At 44.4% G+C, this 21,882-nt stretch overlaps 1 protein-coding gene across 3 annotated transcripts in view; it reads right to left on the bottom strand.

Annotated features, from left to right (window-relative positions):
* LOC135572432 (zinc finger protein 239-like) overlaps positions 1-15,874 on the bottom strand; it is a 33,905-nt gene extending 18,031 nt beyond the window's left edge. For 2 of the 3 annotated variants that reach the window (XM_065020328.1, XM_065020329.1), the window contains exon 1: positions 15,356-15,873. In XM_065020328.1, coding sequence (XP_064876400.1) covers positions 15,356-15,611 — 256 coding nt within the window. In that variant the 5' untranslated portion in view covers positions 15,612-15,873. Of the gene's footprint in view, positions 1-15,355 lie in introns of all 3 variants that reach the window. The other variant, XM_065020334.1, reaches the window with a different exon arrangement.
* Positions 15,875-21,882: the final 6,008 nt, after the last annotated feature.

Raw genomic sequence — 21,882 nt, 5'->3', positions numbered from 1 at the left:
ACGCAGTAAGGGTCCATAATGCAATTCTTCACATCGTTTTCAGATTTGAAGAAAATGGAGGAAAATATGCAGCCGAAGTCCAACTAGAGCGGATACAAATTCATTGCTTTAACTAATTATGACAAATTTTGAGCAATGTAATAAAGTAATGACTTTTCAAATAAGTTACGTTAAACGTTATGTTAGCTACACTATCCTTACAAAACGCATAGCATATCTTTACAGCAGTATGTATCGGTATGTTAATTAGCTACCTAACATTAGTTGGCTACTTTTCCATCAAACTTGCCAGTAAAGTAACTATATTCTAACTAACTACCCAATGTTTATTGACCTGACTAGAGAGCAGAATAACTGATGAATTTAATAACGCTCAACACCCGTTGAATATGGCCGGTGTCGGTAAACATCTGCAAAAAAGCTCCAATTAAATTGTTGCCAGCAGCACAGTTAGTCACCAACGCTCTGGATAACATGAAAACAGCCTAACCAGCTCTGCTAGGGCAAGTAAAATGGTAAGAGTGAGATTCTCTCTCATTTGTGTCTAGCAAGCTATCCAACGTTAGCCAGTTAGCTTGGGTGCTTTACTGTCCTTGTGAGGTCAGAACGCTTGGATCGACCCTACTCCTCAGCCATATAGTATTAGTTTACAAACAGTGGCGTTATACGATCTTATGTTTTGGTTTCTGGTGGGGTAATACGGTTGAAACATTTGAAGAATGTATAAGTTATATTCTTCAAGAATCAATGGTTATATAGTAAATGGGTCTTTCCATAACTGCCAGTGTACATTTCCTGTTGGGGTCAAATTGTTAGAGCTGTTGATAAGTCATTGTATAATATTCTGCCAATTATTTTCATGCCATTACATTAAAGGCAAAAGATGGTCTTTTCTTAGCTAGGTGTTGCTCAAATAATGTTAGCTGCTAATCGCTAGTTAGCGGGCTAGTTAGCTTGCTAAATGTATTAACCTGTCTAGGACACAGGTTCTGCTCATATTCATATTTATTTTGGTACTGTCCATATGTAGCTTGTTTTTCGTCACAGAATGGCTGAATAAGTGCAACATTTTACCTGGAGCTAACTATGCAGAGCATAGGACATGTCGAATGACTTTAGCTTCCCTCCAGGCCTGAGGGCACACGCTCTCTAGTAGGCTTAAATTAAAGATACGGAAAATAGGAGTGGCAATATAGTCCGCTATTATCCTCAGTAATTTTCCATCGAGATTGTCAGACCCCGGTGGCTTGTCATTGTTGATAGACAACAATAATTGTTTCACCTCTTCCACACGGACTTTACGGAATTCTAAATTACAATGCTTGTCTTTCATAATTTGGTCAGATTTCCTTGGAAGTGTAGTGTCAGCGTTTGTTGCCGGTATGTCATGCCTAAGTTTGCTAATCTTGCAAATGAAAAAAATCACAAAAGTAGTGGGCTTTGATGGATGAGCCATCTGATTCAGTTAATGATGGAGCAGTTTGCCTTTTTTCCCAAAATTGTATGCAAGGTTCTCCAAAGCTTTTTACAATCATTCTTTGCAATTTATCTTTGTTTCATTGTCTTTTTCTTCTTTTTCTTCAGTTTCGTCACATGATTTCTCAATTTGCAGGACATTTGCCAAACGGTTGTACAGCCAGACTTATTTGCCATTCCTTTTCCCTCATCCCTCTCAACCATACCATTTTTCAATTCCTCATCAATCCACTGGAATTTAACCGTAATTTTCTTTTTTTACAGTAATTTTCTTAATGGGTGCAGGCATATTAGTAACTGGAATAAGCAATTTCATAAATGTGTGCAGTGTCTGGTTGCTCCTCATTACACACCACAGAGCAGCAAATATTCTTTACATCATCAACATAGGAATCACCCGTTTTATTAAATAATTGAGACACACAAATGACTCGAGGGAACCAGAGATCAAGATAGCCTAACCAGAAGAAAATAAAAAAAACTCTTCCTTAGCATTCTCCTCACACTTCTGCTGGCCTTCGTAAATTCTGATGTTACGCTCCTGAAGTTTCCAGTAATAGGCTACAACAGCAGTCTTTTCCATTTGGTGCCAATTTATCTGACCATTTCTACTGATCTGGTGCCAGTTATGATTTTCATATTCACATTTTACTGGAACAGTTTCATTTTATTTATAATTGTAATAATAATTATAATAGTATTTGTATCTCAAAATCATTATCTGTGATTAATCTATATTCTATATAAATCGAAGTGAAAATGATACAAATTTAAAAGTAACTTTTATTGCCATTGCCAACTATGTAAAAAATTGCCTACATAAAGCCAACAAATAAAAACAGCTAGAAATATCCAGATAAAAATAAATCACTTTGGCTGCGCATGGCCTATCTACATAGTTCATACAACGTTTCAAGTTCTATCACCTAGGTCGGTCCGAAACTTGATATAAAATATTCTGGGCCCTCAGAGTTTCCCGCGCCAGTGAGTTTGGAACAGACACAGCTGAAGGCTATTTGTGTAAGGGATAAGAAGTAATCAGATATTTTTATGACATTTCCACTGGATCAGAGCATTACATTTTTGCCTTTCATGTCGAGTGGTTATAAAGAGTGAGAGCTGGAAATATTTTACAAATACTTTGAGGAACTTTGTTTACTTGCTGTTTGAGGCGAAGAAAACATTACTTTGAGAAGCTCCACAAATCATTAGTGGTGGTGCGTAAATACTATCAGATATCTCCAAATAGGTGCATCGCTCTGTGCCCTCTGTTTGCTAAAACGCAATTTGGTTGCAGAAACTCCTCCATGCTAATGTGGAAATCCCTAGTTATAGCAATACCATAGACCTACTGTAGGACCCATAACGTCACCTAACAACAACAACATAGACCTACAGAAAGGTGCCTATATTGGAGACCAAAAGTTGTCTGGCACACTGCTTAGGATTTCAACAACTTTAAAACGTATTTCTAGCATACAATCGTCAATGTTACTACGAATGGAAAACAAGACAAAATATGACTATTGTTGTTCACTTGAATGTCTTAAGACAAATGTAAAATAATTTACATTCATTACAGATGTCATTGTTTGAACAACATCATGGCTACACTGTTGGCATCACCTTTTTACAGTGGATTTTTGCTGTTGTGGGCCTTAAACCACCTGTCCGACTTTGTTCACACAGCAGAGAGACGTGACTATCGTGGATCCTCTGGTGGGCCTCAACAACCTCATGATGCTGACGAGGCAGAGAAGAGTCTCTCCACATCGAAACACCAGCAGAGACCCACAGGGAAGAAATCTCATTACTGCTCTGACTGTGGGAAAGGTTGCAAATCTTCATCAGAACTTAAAATACACCAGAGAACACACACAGGAGAGAAATCTTATAGCTGTGATCAATGTGTGAAGAGTTTTACTACATCAAGCTGTCTGACTATACACCAGAGAACACACACAGGAGATAACCCTTATAGCTGTGATCAATGTGGTATGAGTTTTACGACATCTGGCTCTCTGACTATACACCAGAGAACACACACAAGAGAGAATCCTTATAGCTATAATCAATGTGACAAGAGATACTCTGATCAAACATCAGAAAATACATGGAGTTGTTTCATGATATCAATGAAATAATGTCACAATGTAGAATGTTTTAACATTGTGAAATTATGAAAATACTCCTACTACAATGTAAAATGTTTTAACATTGTAGTAAGAGTATTTTAATGATGTTCTACCTTATCGTTTGTCCTGTTCAATTGATTGCAGCATGATATGGATATTAGCCTCAGGGGAAAATCCAGGCTCTGAATTGAAAGAGTATTATTTAACAAAAAGTGACTAACAAAAAAAGAGCTGTGTTACACTTACTGTGTTGGTGACCCACTTTAATCAAAATGCAGCACTTCAAAATGTAGCTAGCTGTTTTCTACAAGTTGAAAAATCTGCTTGTTTAAAAAATACATGTAATATGATAATTGTTGCAGATGTTTCTCTATATACACATGAAAGCAGTATAATAAGTTGGTCTATAATCATTTTTATTAACAATCTAACATCACTCCAGTATTTCTTGACAACATTCAAATGCTAATTGTCTTTATTCCACTACTGAAGCATGACTCAAATCACCTCATATTTCAAACATCCAGCCTGACAAAAGATACGTGTTTTATTATTCCATGCCTCACCATTAAGTGAATTATTGCCAATACATATTAACAAAGGGGTGTACATTTGGTTTTGATTTTCATATTTACAATTTATGTAACATTTAGTAATCAATTAATTATGCAACCAGCTGACCATTTTGGGTACAATTATATTGGTAGCCCTGCTTTTAGATATAATTATATTGAAGTTTTTACCCTTATTTTAGAATATCAGGATTCATTCTCAGATGTGCCAACCCAAATGCATGACATTGGGGACTGGGCCCCGATCCAACAACATGCCTATCGAATGAACCCTGAAAAGAGAGAGAAGCTCCGCAGTGAGGTGGAAAGTTATTACGGATATTGCAGGTGTTGGTTGCGGATTGTCACAAGGGTGGGCAGTCAGCAAGTTTTGCGTTTAGCCAGTGAGTTGCCATGAATTACAATTTATTTTGAATGCATGTTTTTCCGTATTGGAGATTGTAATTCTAATGTATTTTGTTCCAAGGGGGCGAGAGTTGAAGAACTTGGTGAGTTCTAGAAGCTAGTGTTGTCTTAAGGGGAAGGTGTTACAGGCTTTGGTTTTTCCATTTATGTTTTGAGGTTGGACTTTCGCACATAGGACACACTGATTGTTGTCACCTCATTAGTCAGTATGTGTTACACCTTTGGTCTCCAGACTTTGGTCTCCAATATTGGCCCTTTTCTGTGTTTAATAAAATTGCGGCACGAGGGCGATGCCCACACAATTTGATTGCAGAAACACCTCCCTGCTTAATATAATGTTTGTCACCACAGCAAATCAACTGCTTTGTACTTAAAAAAACACTTCAACCAGTAAAATGCTCTTTGGCTAGCTTTTCCATCAGCCTGACAATGAGGGGTTGTACATTGTTTGCCAAATTGCCCATAACTTCACCTAACAACAAATATACCTATGTTGAGATATTTGTCATTTAACTGGCATTCAGAAAACGATTTCCTGGATCAGCTGATGATAGTTGAACATGTGACTGTAACTAAACAGCTACAGTATTAAGTATTATGTGTAATTATTGAAGAACCGCGTTAATGACAGTATCCATTTGGGTGTTGTCAATAAACGTATGATTTTTTAAATGTATTTTTAATGACATTTTTCTTCACCTTTACTTAACCAGGTAGGGCAGTTGAGAACAAGTTCTCATTTACAACTGCGACCTGGCCAAGATAAAGCAAAGCAGTGCGGCAAAAACAACAGAGTTACACGCGGGAGAAACAAACGTACAGGCAATAACACATTAGAAAGTCTATATACAGTGTGTGCAAATGGAGTAAGGAGGAAAGGAAATAAACAGGCCATGCTATGGGTGGGTGTTGCTATGGTGGCCAGTGAACTGAGTTAAGGCAGAACTTTACCTAGCAAAGACTTATAGATGACCTGGAGCCATTGGGTTTGGCAACGAATATGTAGCGAGGGCCAGCCAACGAGAGCATACAGGTCGCAGTGGTGGGTGTTATATGGGGCTTTGGTGACAAAACGGATGGCACTGTGATAGACTACATCCAGTTTGCTGAGTAGAGTGTTGGAGGCTATTTTGTAAATGACATCGCTGATGTCAAGGATCGGCACGGTAGTCAGTTTTACGAGGGTATGTTTGGCAGCGTGAGTGAAGGAGGCTTTGTTGCAAAATAGGAAGCAGATTCTAGATTTAATTTTGGATTGGAGATGTTTAATGTGAGTCTGTAAGGAGAGTTTACAGTCTAACCAGACACCTAGGTATTTGTCTAATCTTAGCAATTTCTTCTTAGCTAGCTACATAGCCGTCTTTGTATCATAGATAATTGCGTAATTATCGTATTTCGTAGTCCTAACGCAGTCTACACTGCCCCGCAGCTAGCCAGCTAGCTAACGTCCACCGTTAGCTAGTCCACAGTCTACCGATTAGCAGCACAACTATTACACTCAACTGAACGACTTGATTAGTGTAGTGTTAGCTAGCTACATAGTTGTCTTTGCTGTCTTCGTATCCAAGATAATTGTGTAGCTTAGAGTGTGTAGTTTTAGAGTGATTATCTTAATTTACCGAGGTTAGCTAGCCAGCTATTTGTCGTCCTTAACGTAGGAGACACTGCAACCGAATTGAACTTCCTCACTCAACAACCCGGTCGCATTTCGCTTCACAGGTAGTATCACATTTTTCATTTAATTTCATTACAGTACAACGGCTTGATTTGTTTGATCGTAGCTAGCTACATAGCTAGCTACATAGCCGTCTTTGTATCAAAGATAATTGTGTAGTCTTGAGCGATTTCCTAGGTTAGCTAGCCAGCTATTGTCGTTCTTTTAACGCAACGTAACGTAATCAACACTGCTAGCTAGCCAGCTAGCCCCGAATAGCAGCACAGTAGAAACTATTACACTCAACGGAACGACTTGATTAGTGTAGTGTCAACAACGCAGCCTCTGCCAGCTAGCCTACTTCAGCAGTACTGTATCATTTTAATCATTTTAGTCAATAAGATTCTTGCTACGTAAGCTTAACTTTCTGAACACTCGAGACGTGTAGTCCACTTGTCATTCCAATCTCCTTTGCATTAGCGTAGCCTCTTGTGTAGCCTGTCAACTATGTGTCTGTCTATCCCTGTTCTCTCCTCTCTGCACAGACCATACAAACGCTCCACACCGCTGGTGGTCCCAGCGCGCACGACCCACGTGGAGTTCCAGGTCTCCGGTAGCCTCTGGAACTGCCGATCTGCGGCCAACAAGGCAGAGTTCATCTCAGCCTATGCCTCCCTCCAGTCCCTCGACTTCTTGGCACTGACGGAAACATGGATCACCACAGACAACACTGCTACTCCTACTGCTCTCTCTTCGTCTGCCCACGTGTTCTCGCACACCCCGAGAGCTTCTGGTCAGCGGGGTGGTGGCACCGGGATCCTCATCTCTCCCAAGTGGTCATTCTCTCTTCTCCCCTTACCCATCTGTCTATCGCCTCCTTTGAATTCCATGCTGTCACAGTTACCAGCCCTTTCAAGCTTAACATCCTTATCATTTATCGCCCTCCAGGTTCCCTCGGAGAGTTCATCAATGAGCTTGATGCCTTGATAAGCTCCTTTCCTGAGGACGGCTCACCTCTCACAGTTCTGGGCGACTTTAACCTCCCCACGTCTACCTTTGACTCATTCCTCTCTGCCTCCTTCTTTCCACTCCTCTCCTCTTTTGACCTCACCCTCTCACCTTCCCCCTACTCACAAGGCAGGAAATACGCTCGACCTCATCTTTACTAGATGCTGTTCTTCCACTAACCTCATTGCAACTCCCCTCCAAGTCTCCGACCACTACCTTGTATCCTTTTCCCTCTCGCTCTCATCCAACACTTCCCACACTGCCCCTACTCGGATGGTATCGCGCCGTCCCAACCTTCGCTCTCTCTCCCCCGCTACTCTTCCATCCTATCATCTCTTCCCTCTGCTCAAACCTTCTCCAACCTATCTCCTGATTCTGCCTCCTCAACCCTCCTCTCCTCCCTTTCTGCATCCTTTGACTCTCTATGTACCCTATCCTCCAGGCCGGCTCGGTCCTCCCCTCCCGCTCCGTGGCTCGACGACTCATTGCGAGCTCACAGAACAGGGCTCCGGGCAGCCGAGCGGAAATGGAGGAAAACTCGCCTCCCTGCGGACCTGACATCCTTTCACTCCCTCCTCTCTACATTTTCCTCTTCTGTCTCTGCTGCTAAAGCCACTTTCTACCACTCTAAATTCCAAGCATCTGCCTCTAACCCTAGGAAGCTCTTTGCAACCTTCTCCTCCCTCCTGAATCCTCCTCCCCCTCCCCCCTCCTCCCTCTCTGCAGATGACTTCGTCAACCATTTTGAAAAGAAGGTCGACGACATCCGATCCTCGTTTGCTAAGTCAAACGACACCGCTGGTTCTGCTCACACTGCCCTACCCTGTGCTCTGACCTCTTTCTCCCTCTCTCTCCAGATGAAATCTCGCGTCTTGTGACGGCCGGCCGCCCAACAACTTGCCCGCTTGACCCTATCCCCTCCTCTCTTCTCCAGACCATTTCCGGAGACCTTCTCCCTTACCTCACCTCGCTCATCAACTCATCCCTGACCGCTGGCTACGTCCCTTCCGTCTTCAAGAGAGCGAGAGTTGCACCCTTCTGAAAAAACTTACACTCGATCCCTCCGATGTCAACAACTACAGACCAGTATCCCTTCTTTCTTTTCTCTCCAAAACTCTTGAACGTGCCGTCCTTGGCCAGCTCTCCCGCTATCTCTCTCAGAATGACCTTCTTGATCCAAATCAGTCAGGTTTCAAGACTAGTCATTCAACTGAGACTGCTCTTCTCTGTATCACGGAGGCGCTCCGCACTGCTAAAGCTAACTCTCTCTCCTCTGCTCTCATCCTTCTAGACCTATCGGCTGCCTTCGATACTGTGAACCATCAGATCCTCCTCTCCACCCTCTCCGAGTTGGGCATCTCCGGCGCGGCCCACGCTTGGATTGCGTCCTTCCTGACAGGTCGCTCCTACCAGGTGGCGTGGCGAGAATCCGTCTCCACACCACGTGCTCTCACCACTGGTGTCCCCCAGGGCTCTGTTCTAGGCCCTCTCCTATTCTCGCTATACACCAAGTAGCTTGGCTCTGTCATAACCTCACATGGTCTCTCCTATCATTGCTATGCAGACGACACACAATTAATCTTCTCCTTTCCCCCTTCTGATGACCAGGTGGCGAATCGCATCTCTGCATGTCTGGCAGACATATCAGTGTGGATGACGGATCACCACCTCAAGCTGAACCTCGGCAAAGACGGAGCTGCTCTTCCTCCCGGGGAAGGACTGCCCGTTCCATGATCTCGCCATCACGGTTGACAACTCCATTGTGTCCTCCTCCCAGAGCGCTAAGAACCTTGGCGTGATCCTGGACAACACCCTGTCGTTCTCAACTAACATCAAGGCGGTGGCCCGTTCCTGTAGGTTCATGCTCTACAACATCCGCAGAGTACGACCCTGCCTCACACAGGAAGCGGCGCAGGTCCTAATCCAGGCACTTGTCATCTCTCGTCTGGATTACTGCAACTCGCTGTTGGCTGGGCTCCCTGCCTGTGCCATTAAACCCCTACAACTCATCCAGAACGCCGCAGCCCGTCTGGTGTTCAACCTTCCCAAGTTCTCTCACATCACCCCGCTCCTCCGCTCTCTCCACTGGCTTCCAGTTGAAGCTCGCATCCGCTACAAGACCATGGTGCTTGCCTACGGAGCTGTGAGGGGAACGGCACCTCAGTACCTCCAGGCTCTGATCAGGCCCTACACACAAACAAGGGCACTGCGTTCGTCCACCTCTGGCCTGCTCGCCTCCCTACCACTGAGGAAGTACAGTTCCCGCTCAGCCCAGTCAAAACTGTTCGCTGCTCTGGCCCCCCAATGGTGGAACAAACTCCCTCACGACGCCAGGACAGCGGAGTCAATCACCACCTTCCGGAGACACCTGAAACCCCACCTCTTTAAGGAATACCTAGGATAGGATGAAGTAATCCCTCTCACCCCCCCCCCCCCTTAAAAGATTTAGATGCACTACTGTTCCACTGGATGTCATAAGGTGAATGCACCAATTTGTAAGTCGCTCTGGATAAGAGCGTCTGCAAAATGACTTAAATGTAATGTAAATGTTGTAGTTGTCCACATATTCCAAGTCAGAACCGTAAAGAGTAGTGATGCTAGTCAGGCGGGCGGGTGAGGGCAGCGATTGGTTGAAGAGCATGCATTTAGTTTTACTAGCGTTTAAGAGCAGCTGGAGGCCACGGAAGAAGAGTTGTATGGCATTGAAGCTCATCTGGAGGTTTGTTAACTATACACTACTGTCCCACCTGACCAACATCCAGTGAAAGTGCAGGGCGCCAAATTCAAACTACAGAATTGTAAATATTTAACATTCTTGAAAAGACACATGCAATATGTCAAAGTAAAGCTAGACTACTTGTTAATCCAGCCAACGTGTTAGATTTCAAAAAGGCTTTATGGCGAAAGCAAACCATGCGATTATCTGAGGACAGAACCCCATCAAACAAACACAGACAATCATATTTCATCCCGCCAGGAGCAACACAAAACTCAGAAATAACGATATAATTCATGCCTTACCTTTGAAGAGCTTCTTCTGTTGGCACTCCAATATGTCCCATAAACATCACAAATGGTCCTTTTGTTCAATTAATTCTGTCGTTATATCTCCAAAATGTCCATTTATTTGGTGTGCTAGATCCAGAAAAACACTGGTTCCAACTCGCGCAACATGACTACAAAATATCTAATAAGTTACCTGTCAACTTTCCTAATACAACTTTAGGTATTTTTTTTAGGTAAATAATAGATCAAATTTAAGACAGGATAAACTGCGTTCAATAGGGGATAAAAACAAAGTGGAGCGAGCTTTCAGGTCACGCGTCCCAACCACAACAGTACACTAGACTCGACCCTTGTTCTGAACAGGGCTACGTCTTAATTTCTCAAAGGAAAGACATCAACCAATTTCTAAAGACTGTCGACATCCAGTGGAAGCGATAGGAACTGCAAGTAAGTGCCTTAGAAATCTAGATCCCCATAGAAAGCCCATTGAAAAGAGAGTGACCTCAAAAAAAGATTTTCCTGGATGGTTTGCCCTCGGGGTTTCGCCTGCCAAATAAGTTATGTTATACTCACTGACATCATTCAAACCGTTTTAGAAACTTCAGAGTGTTTTTTATCCAAATAGAGTTGGATAGAGTTGGGGTAGCCAGGAGGAAAGCATGGCCAGCCGTAGAGAAAGGCTTATTGAAATACTTGATTATCGTGGATTTATTGGTGGTGTTTCCTAGCCTCAGTGCAGTGGGCTGCTGGGAGGAGGTGCTCTCATTCTCCATAGACTTTACAGTGTCCCAAAAACGTTTTGGAGTTCGAGCTACAGGATGCAAATTTCTGTTTGAAAAAGCTAGCCTTTGCTTTCCTAACTGTGTATTGGAGCATGCCCAAATTAAACGGCCTGCTACTCGGGCCCAGAAGATAGGATATGCATATAACTGGTATATTTTGATAGAAAACACTCTAAAAGTTCTAAAACTGTTAAAATAGTGTCTGTGAGTATAACAGAACTGATTTGGCAGGCGAAAGCCTGAGAAAAATCAATTCGGGAAGTAGTTTTTTTTGTTGGTTTTGTAGTTTTCTATTCATTGCATTACAGTATCCATTGACTTATGACTCAAATTGCAGTTTCTATGCCTTCCACTAGATGTCAACAGTCTTTAGAAATTGTTTCAGGCTTGTATTCTGAAAAATGAGGAAGTAAGAGCAGTCTGAATGAGTGGACCTTAAAGTGTCACAGAGCTTTTTCATGCGCGCAGCCGAGAGAGTGCCTTTCTTGTTTACCTTTCATATTGACTACGTTATTGTCCGGTTTAAATATTATCGATTATTTAGGCTAAAAACAACCTGAGGATTGAATATAAACATTGTTTGACATGTTTCTATGAACTTTATGGATACAATTTGGATTTTTTTGTGTCTACCTGTTTTGACTACATTTGAGCCTGTGGATTACTGAAGAAAACGCGCAAACAAACTGAGGTTTTTGGATATAAAGAGACTTTATCAAACAAAGGGAACATTTATTGAGTAAATGAATGTCTGCCGAGTACAACAATTTAAAGATCATCAAAGGTAAGGGATGAATTCTCCCTCTATTTCTGACTTGTGTAACTCTTCTACTTGGCTGGTTACGGTTTGTAATGATTTGTTTGCTGGGCTATGTTCTCAAATAATCGTAAGGTATGCTTTCGCCGTAAAGCATTTTTTAAAATTATCTGACACCGTAGTTGGATTCACAAGAAGTTCATCTTTAAAACCTATGTAAAATATGTTTTCTGGATTTTTATAATGGAGTATTTCTGTATTTGAATTTGGCGCCCAGCAGTTTCACTGGCTGTTGAAGAGGTGGGACGGTAACGTCTCATGTACCCAAGAGAGGTTAACCCAGGCCCTGTGTGTCCCCAGGCACTCTCATTTGTTAACTTCTGTAACCATAAAAGCCTTGGTTTTATGCATGTTAACATCAGAAGCCTCCTCCCTAAGTTTGTTTTACTCGCTGCTTTAGCACACTCCGCCTACCTTCATGTCCTTGCCGTGTCTGAATCCTGGCTTTGGAAGGACTCCAAAAATTCTGAAATTTCCATTTCCAACTACAACATTATCCGTCAAGATAGAACTGACAAAGGGGGAGGAGTTGCAATCTACTGCAGAGATGGCCTGCAAAGTTCTATCATACTTTCCAGGTCCATGCCCAAACAATTCAAGCTTCTAATTTTAATCTTCTAATCTCCAGAAGTAAGTCTCTCACTGTTGCCACTTGTTATAGACCCACCTCAGCTCCCAGCTGTGCCATGGATACCATATGTAAATTGATTACCCCCATCTATCTTCAGAGTTTGTTCTGTTAGGTGACCAAACTGGGATATGCTTAACACCCCGGTCATCCTACAATCCAAGCTAGATGACCTCAATCTCACACAAATAATCAAGGAACCCACCAGGTACAACCCTAGATCCGTAAACATGGGCACCCTCATAGATATTATCCTGACCAACTTGCCCTCCAAATACACCTCTGCTGTTTTCAATCAGGATCTCAGCGGTCACTGCCACATTGCCTGCATCCGTTATGGGTCCGTGGTCAAACGACCACCCCTCATCACTGTCAAACGCTCCTTAAAACACTTCTGTGAGCAGGCCTTTCTAATCGACCTGGCCCGGGTATCCTGGAAGGATATTGACCTCATCCCATCAGTAGAGGATGCCTGGTTGTTCTTTAAAAGTAATTTCCTCACCATCTTAATCAGCTAAGACAACAGATAAAATGGCGATGAATGGGCAGATAGTTAACTGACCCTACACACAGGGCCTGAGTTCAAGGCTGGGGCCGACAGATAAACAAAATAGAGATTTGTGATTAATGAACAGTCCAACAGGCATCAGCTATGTAGCCAAGTGATCATAGGGTCCAGTGAACAGCAATATATGAACCAGGGAAGCCGTTAGGTAGTCGATATTAGGATAGCCAGGAGATGCGCCTGGCTCAAGGCTAACTGGTGCTAGCTTCGGGACAAGGACGTTAGCCACTATAGCCGCTTCTGTGATAAGGTCCAGAGCTGGAATCCGGTGATGTATTGGCTTCTAGTCGTGTTAGTGAAGAGTCCGGGAGGCATCAGCTGTGTAGCCGAGTGATCATAGGGTCCACTGAGCAGGCCAGAAGATGGGCCTGGCTCAAGGCTAGCGTCGGGGCTGGGCCACTCGGTAGCAGCTAGCTAGCTTCGATTATCCAGAGCTTACGGTAGGAATACGGTGATGTAGTGGAGAAAAACAGTCCGATATGCTCAGAGTTGATATCGCGCTGTGCAGACTGGCAGATATAAAAAAATAGCAGATCCGTATCACACCGGGTGAGGCGGTTTGCCGGAAGGTATATTTAATTTAAAAATGGAAAAAGAGATTGAAATATATTGCAACATATACAAAAAAAAGACTTAAAAAGATAACATTTACAACAACAAACACGTTTTACTAGTTTTGGAATAGTTTTCATTTTTCAAACAGGTTTGTTATTTTATTTCAGTTTACTAAATAGTTTTCCTCTAATTACTTTTTCTATAATAAGCATGGAGGTTTCCCCTATCAACCAGTCATAGGTACTGGAGACAAAGCACCTCGTAACCTAGCTGGGAATGGGACAGACGGAACCCTTCTGTGGAAACAGATGGGGGCGAAATGTAATCAAATCTAATTCCCAGGAATGGGGTTCATATGAACCACAGAGACTGTGTGTGGGATAATAACATGGCCGTGTCCAACCCTGCTTGTTCCCTCGACTCCGCTACCAACCACCAATCTCCAAAAGGGCCCTTAACCTGTATCACTAGACACCTCATAGTGAGCTACAGGTAGGAATCAGCAATGAATCCCAATAATGAGACACCTCTGGGGAGGGGTGTCAGAAACATTTTTTAAAAAGAAAAAATTGATATACACACATATATATATATATATAGTGTTTTAAGATAAACCGTTTTTTTTACAAATCCGTCAAGACACCAACTTAGACTTTAACGTGAAATGCTTTACTTACAAGCCCTTAACCAACAGTGCAGTTCAAGAAGAAGAAAATATTTACCAAGTAGACTCAAATAAAAAGTAAGAATAAAAAGTAAACAATGAGAATAACAATAACGTAGCTATATACAGGGGGCACCGGTACCGAGGCAGTGTGCGGGGGTACAGGCTAGTTGAGGTAATCTGTACATGAAGGTGGGGGCGTAGTGACTATGCATAGTTAACAAACAACCAGCGAGTAGCAGCAGTGCACAAAAGGGAGGGGGGTCAATGTAAATTGTCTAGTGGCGATTTTATGAATTGTTCAGCAGTCGTATGGCTGGGGGGGTAGAAGCTGTAGAGGCTTTTGGTTCTAGACTTGGCGCTCCGGTACCACTTGCCGTGCGGTAGCAGAGGAATCTGTTTAAAACTTGGGTGACTGGAGTCTCTGACAATTTTGTGGGCTTTCCTCTGACATGCCTATTACATAGGTCCTGGATGGCAGGAAGCTTGGCCACAGTGATGTACTGGGCCGTTGCACTACCCCCTGTAGTGCCTTAGGGTCAGATGCCGAGCAGTTGCCATACCAGGAGGTGATGCAACCGGTCAGGATGCTCTTGGTGGTGCAGCTGTATTACCTTTTGAGGATCTGGGGACCCATGCCAAATCTTTTCAGTCATCTGAGGGGAAAAAAGTTTTGTTGTACCCTCTTCATGACTGTCTTGTTATATACCCACGTAGGTGATTGAAAGATTAACTGAGGTCCACACTCCAGTCCAGTTGATGGTGGTAATGCACCTTAAAGTTGGTTTCCAACCTCCGTATAAAGTCCAAGTAAGAAAAAGAAGCCTGAAGGAAGGAGAAATTACGAGAAACTAATTTGGTTTACCGTTTGGGGCATCGAGACTGGTTACTTATTTTGATGTGATATGAAATATTGTGTGAAATGATTTTGATGTGATATGAAAGTACAGCGATTTATGTTTCTAGAAATGTATCGCAATTGAGAATCGATTCACATTTAGATGCTTCAGCCATTCCTACAGAACAACATTCAAGTGTAGAACCCCTTTACTGCATATTGGTTCAACGACTGCAGAGACGGTACTTACTGGTGTTAAACAGATCTCCAACCTCCTCTTCTTCCTCCAATGTGACAGTCATCTCCCCCTCCTCCTCTTTCACTCCAAAGACTACATCCTCCTCTTCTTTCACTCTGAACGCGTCTTTCTCTTCTTCTTTCACGGTAACAGCCTCACCCTCTACTTGTTTTCGTATTGTAACATCCTCCTCTTTCACAAGAGCTTCTTTCTCCGTCCAGCAGACCTCCTCTTCTTTATCAAGAGGAGAGTAGCTTAGTGAACTCATGGTCGGGGATGTTAGCTAGCTAGCATTAGAGACTAGCCTAGTTCTAAACTAACTTAGCAAACCAGCTAGCTGACAAACAACGTAAATATATAATTAAATGGGCCAACAAGTACATACGACAGAAGTGTGTTTAATACACATGGACTAATAAACACCAAAACAGTGTCAAGAGCGTGAAAGTTGTAGCTATGTTTGCTAGAAAGCTACCGAGGTGTCTGACTAGCTGTTGTTGTTGAAGGAACGTCCCGTTCACTAAATTATACGTCACACTGGCAGCGTCGCCGGAACCTAAAAGACGCACATCGCCAGCTGCTGACTGGAGTGGGCAACGCAGTTGAAGAACCAAAAGTGTATTTTTCATTTATTTCATTAAAGTTTAAAATTATATTAAGTCGTTTAAAGAGAAGCATGTGTTGATTGATTCGTTTTTAATGAGTGAGAATTTAAAACAAACTTTACACCCACTACACACTTTCATTGAACCATACTTCTGAAATTGATCATTTTGACCCCAGAGGCATATCATTAATCATAGCCTAAATGTGGTTCATTCAATTTTTCATGACTTTGTCAATCAACTTGTTCTTAATAAATCTAAATCATGGTTTAGGGTTTCTGTATCAAAATGGACTTTTAACAAATTAAAATCCTTTGGAGTAATTTTGACCCCAGCCAATAGCACCTCTGATAAATAGGATGTTTATTTCAAATCAAAATCACATTTTATTGGTCACATACACGTGTTTAGCAGATGTTATTGCGGGTGTAGTGAAATGCTTGTCTTTCTAGCTCCGACGGTGCAGTAATGTCTAACAAGTAATATCTAACAATTTCACAACATATATCCAATACACACAAAACTAAGTATTTGAATCTAGGTTTCTCTGTAGACATGATCCATCCCACCAGAGCGTGGAGGGGCAACTGTATCGGTGGTTTTGACCAGATCGACACCTGCAGATAAACAGTATAGTGCCTCCCATGTACTCTCCTAAGATTGGACTTTTCTATACCACATATCACATGACTGTGTTCCTGCCAAGGCAGCAGCTACTCTTCCTGGGGTTTATGATGGATCCCCATTAGTTCCTGCCAAAGCAGGAGCTACTCTTCCTGGGGTTTATGATGGATCTCCATTAGTTCCTGCCAAGTAAGACGTAAGGTCAGGGAGCGCATCAGCAGGGAGCAACATGATAATTAATGATTTCTGGACAACCGTTTTTTATTTAATGTCTATTAAGAGTATCTTATCAACTTTATTTCACTTGTTGATGTTTCATTATAGAGAACATAACATGACAATACATGACATCTAAGCAGCTGAATATGATTATGGACTAACAGTTTGAAGGACACAACTCATGTTATTCTGGTTAAATAGTGGGAGACTAGTTGTTTAAGGAGTGGGGAGTTTTTCACAGTTAGGAAATAATATCATATTTTACTCGTACCTCAGCCAGAATTGTGAATGGTGTCTGATGCAGTGACATACTAGACCATGGCAGTAAATCCAATACTTAGTTGTTTTTAGTCAGGCATGAAAGGTCTGGGGTGGTTCAGTGGTTATAAGTTACATCTCTGGTCATGCTGGCAGTGTCTAAATCAAACCCAATGTCCAGTGGGATTGATCTGTTTGATCCAATCGTTTGTTTCAGTAGTTGAATCCTTTGACGGATTGTTGATTTCAACATTTTTCATTTTCAACATATGCACTGGGTTGGTTGAAATGTAATACTAAACTTACCATGCACTTTATTGACAAAGTGGAAGAATTTTATTTATATATAAGTTATTACAATGCCATTCATACAAAACAAACCATTAATATTCCAAACAAAATCAAATATAGGCATTTTTAAATTAAAAACGAAACAAAAACCCAATAACAAAAAACTCAGGGGAGCATCTTACCTCCCCTTCATGCCTACAAACTACATCTCCCCGTCCCTAATCTATCCCCTTAAATCATCTAAATTAACCCCAGCCCTAAACCTCCCTTCCACCTCTCCCAGGCAGCATGCTGCCCCGACTTCCTCTCCTCCCTCTTCCCCCTCAAATTTCCTTCCAACCTCCTCACTATCCCCTCCACCCCCCAATCTCTCCCTGTCTTTACCATGTCCTACCTGGCTTCCCACAGCCCCCATTTAAAGAGGCTTATGAGAAGTCACAGCAGAAACCTGTCCCTGACCGTCCCCCTCACTCTCCCTACACCTCTCTCTACCCTAGCCCAAACAAAACAAAATTCCCTTTCACCCACCTAACAACAGCCGTGCCCTAGCCAATACTACTCCGGCAAAGGCACAGTCCCAAAAGATGCCTCCTCCCCGCCACAAATGGTCTTGGACATGTAGGGGATGGTGCCAAGTTATGCCTGTACATGATGGAACATACCGGCAAGCACTTATGGAGGCTCAACCAATTCAGGTCCTTGAGCTTGTTGTTCAGACCCCGCGCCTGCACTCCCTCCCAGACCACTCCCGGGATACCCACTACAACCTTAACTAAATCCCACCACCCTAACACCCCTCACACATGGACCAGAGGCCTTCAATCCCACGAAAAACAAACCAGTAAAGGCTTCAATGAAAGCTCATCCAGCACATCCCGATCTAATTTCCAGTACCCCCTACCAAAGAGGCAGACTGGTGACCTCACCTGCAGGAGCACCCCGTCGTGATCCGAAAATAAAACAGGCAACAGCTGCCTAGACAACTGACCCAAGGACCTAGACAGAAAAATATAGTCAAGCCTCCACGCAACCCCCCGGGAGTTGCACCAAGTGGAACCAGCTATTGTCGGAGTAGTGTGCAGTTCTCCAACCAGACCATGGCAAGCACTATCCCCCCTACCCCTAAATCTATATTAAAATCCCCCCCTATCACCACTTGCCTATTTGTGGCGCACGGGGGCACCATCTCCACCATCTCCGTCCTGTCTGTCGCCACCTGTGGCCCGTACACCCCCTCTAATCTATATCTGCAATCCCTTAAGGTGACATCCACAACCGAAACCCTCCCCTGCAAAACCACAAATTAACCTTCAACCTTTACCTACGTGTATCCACACAAAATCCCTACCCCTGATGAGTGCAACCCCCCTCCTAAATCTATTAACATCCCAGGTGAACCCCCTTTAGGTGAACCCCCTTTAAAAAACAAAAGTCAAAACCCACACTCTCTAAATAACTAAAAACCGCCCTCCTCTTAACAAAATCCCTTTAACGCTTACATTTAAACTACCAAAAGTTATAGTAGGCTCCATTAAAAAATATATAAAATAAATTAAAAAACAACCATCACCCAACTACTAACCCCCCCCCCCCAAAAAAAAATACAGGAGCCTCATTCGATGCTCCATCTCCACCTGCAGGGACGCTGTCTCTCCTCCCGACGTCCCCCTGTCTCTTCCTCCAACTGATCAACCCAGGATGCAGGAATGGTGTTTGGCTCCTGAGTGCCCTGCATCCTGGGTTGACCACCAAACTCCTCCACTTCCCCAGCCCCGTATCTGGTTGGGTAGAGAGTAGTGGAGCCCGTGTCCCCAAACAGGAACTGTGACCCCCCTTCAGTTGACCAGCCCTGAGCCGTGCTTGGTGTATCAAGCTCCTCCAGGAGTTGAGGGGCTGGGGAAGCCAGCGAGGACACAGAAGTTTCTCCCACCCCCATCACTCGCTTGGCCACCCCCTCCATGCCCCCTTCCCTCTCGCTGTCTGTCGAGAGCCCCTTCCTCTTCCCTCTCTTCTTTGGCGATGGTGGTAAACAGGAAGACACCACCCCCACCCCCTGCAAGCTCCTCCCCATTCCCCCATCACTTCCACTAGGACACTCGGCATTCTGCTGTCCCCCCACTCCCTCCTCCTCCACTGGTCCTGCCACTGACTCCTTCTCCACCACCTCTCCCGCCTTTGCTGCTCTCTCTGGCTCCTCCACTCCCTTGCTATACCTCTGACAAGCCGGGCATTCATTTTACATTACATTTACATTTAAGTCATTTAGCAGACGCTCTTATCCAGAGCGACTTACAAATTGGTGCGTTCACCTTAAGACATCCAGTGGAACAGCCACTTTACAATAGTGCATCTAAATCTTTTAAGGGGGGTGAGAAGGATTACTTTATCCTATCCTAGGTATTCCTGAAAGAGGTGGGGTTTCAGGTGTCTCCGGAAGGTGGTGATTGACTCCGCTGTCCTGGCGTCGTGAGGGAGTTTGTTCCACCATTGGGGGGCCAGAGCAGCGAACAGTTTTGACTGGGCTGCGCGGGAACTGTACTTCCTCAGTGGTAGGGAGGCGAGCAGGCCAGAGGTGGATGAACGCAGTGCCCTTGTTTGGGTGTAGGGCCTGATCAGAGCCTGGAGGTACTGAGGTGCCGTTCCCCTCACAGCTCCGTGAGGCAAGCACCATGGTCTTGTAGCGGATGCGAGCTTCAACTGGAAGCCAGTGGAGAGAGCGGAGGAGCGGGGTGACGTGAGAGAACTTGGGAAGGTTGAACACCAGACGGGCTGCGGCGTTCTGGATGAGTTGTATGGGTTTAATGGCACAGGCAGGGAGCCCAGCCAACAGCGAGTTGCAGTAATCCAGACGGGAGATGACAAGTGTCTGGATTAGGACCTGCGCTGCTTCCTGTGTGAGGCATGGTCGTACTCTGCGGATGTTGTAGAGCATGAACCTACAAGAACGGGCCACCGCCTTGATGTTAGTTGAGAACGACAGGGTGTTGTCCAGGATCACGCCAAGGTTCTTAGCGCTCTGGGAGGAGGACACAATGGAGTTGTCAACCGTGATGGCGAGATCATGGAATGGGCAGTCCTTCCCCGGGAGGAAGAGCAGCTCCGTCTTGCCGAGGTTCAGCTTGAGGTGGTGATCCGTCATCCACACTGATATGTCTGCCAGACATGCAGAGATGCGATTCGCCACCTGGTCATCAGAAGGGGGAAAGGAGAAGATTAATTGTGTGTCGTCTGCATAGCAATGATAGGAGAGACCATGTGAGGTTATGACAGAGCCAAGTGACTTGGTGTATAGCGAGAATAGGAGAGGGCCTAGAACAGAGCCCTGGGGACGCCAGTGGTGAGAGCGCGTGGTGAGGAGACAGATTCTCGCCACGCCACCTGGTAGGAGCGACCTGTCAGGTAGGACGCAATCCAAGCGTGGTCCGCGCCGGAGATGCCCAACTCGGAGAGGGTGGAGAGGAGGATCTGATGGTTCACAGTATCGAAGGCAGCCGATAGGTCTAGAAGGATGAGAGCAGAGGAGAGAGAGTTAGCTTTAGCAGTGCGGAGCGCCTCCGTGATACAGAGAAGAGCAGTCTCAGTTGAATGACTAGTCTTGAAACCTGACTGATTTGGATCAAGAAGGTCATTCTGAGAGAGATAGCGGGAGAGCTGGCCAAGGACGGCACGTTCGAGAGTTTTGGAGAGAAAAGAAAGAAGGGATACTGGTCTGTAGTTGTTGACATCGGAGGGATCGAGTGTAGGTTTTTTCAGAAGGGGTGCAACTCTCGCTCTCTTGAAGACAGAAGGGACGTAGCCAGCGGTCAGGGATGAGTTGATGAGCGAGGTGAGGTAAGGGAGAAGGTCTCCGGAAATGGTCTGGAGAAGAGAGGAGGGAATAGGGTCAAGCGGGCAGGTTGTTGGGCGGCCGGCCGTCACAAGACGCGAGATTTCATCTGGAGAGAGAGGGGAGAAAGAGGTCAGAGCACAGGGTAGGGCAGTGTGAGCAGAACCAGCGGTGTCGTTTGACTTAGCAAACGAGGATCGGATGTCGTCGACCTTCTTTTCAAAATGGTTGACGAAGTCATCTGCAGAGAGGGAGGAGGGGGGGGGAGGGGGAGGAGGATTCAGGAGGGAGGAGAAGGTGGCAAAGAGCTTCCTAGGGTTAGAGGCAGATGCTTGGAATTTAGAGTGGTAGAAAGTGGCTTTAGCAGCAGAGACAGAAGAGGAAAATGTAGAGAGGAGGGAGTGAAAGGATGCCAGGTCCGCAGGGAGGCGAGTTTTCCTCCATTTCCGCTCGGCTGCCTGGAGGATAGGGGACATAGAGAATCAAGGGATGCAGAAAGGGAGGAGAGGAGGTTTGAGGAGGCAGAATCAGGAGATAGGTTGGAGAAGGTTTGAGCAGAGGGAAGAGATGATAGGATGGAAGAGGAGCATTCCTGCCACAGGTGTGCTGACGAGCCACACCCATGGCACACCTTGAGCTCGTCACAGTCCTTCGCCTCGTGCTCCCCAGATCCACAAAATATGCACTTTCTTGTGCTGCACGAGGCTAGGATGTGG

The sequence above is a fragment of the Oncorhynchus nerka genome, linkage group LG2, assembly GCF_034236695.1.
Source record: "Oncorhynchus nerka isolate Pitt River linkage group LG2, Oner_Uvic_2.0, whole genome shotgun sequence".
NCBI lineage: Eukaryota > Metazoa > Chordata > Actinopteri > Salmoniformes > Salmonidae > Oncorhynchus > Oncorhynchus nerka.
This window is presented reverse-complemented; position numbering and strand designations above follow the sequence as displayed.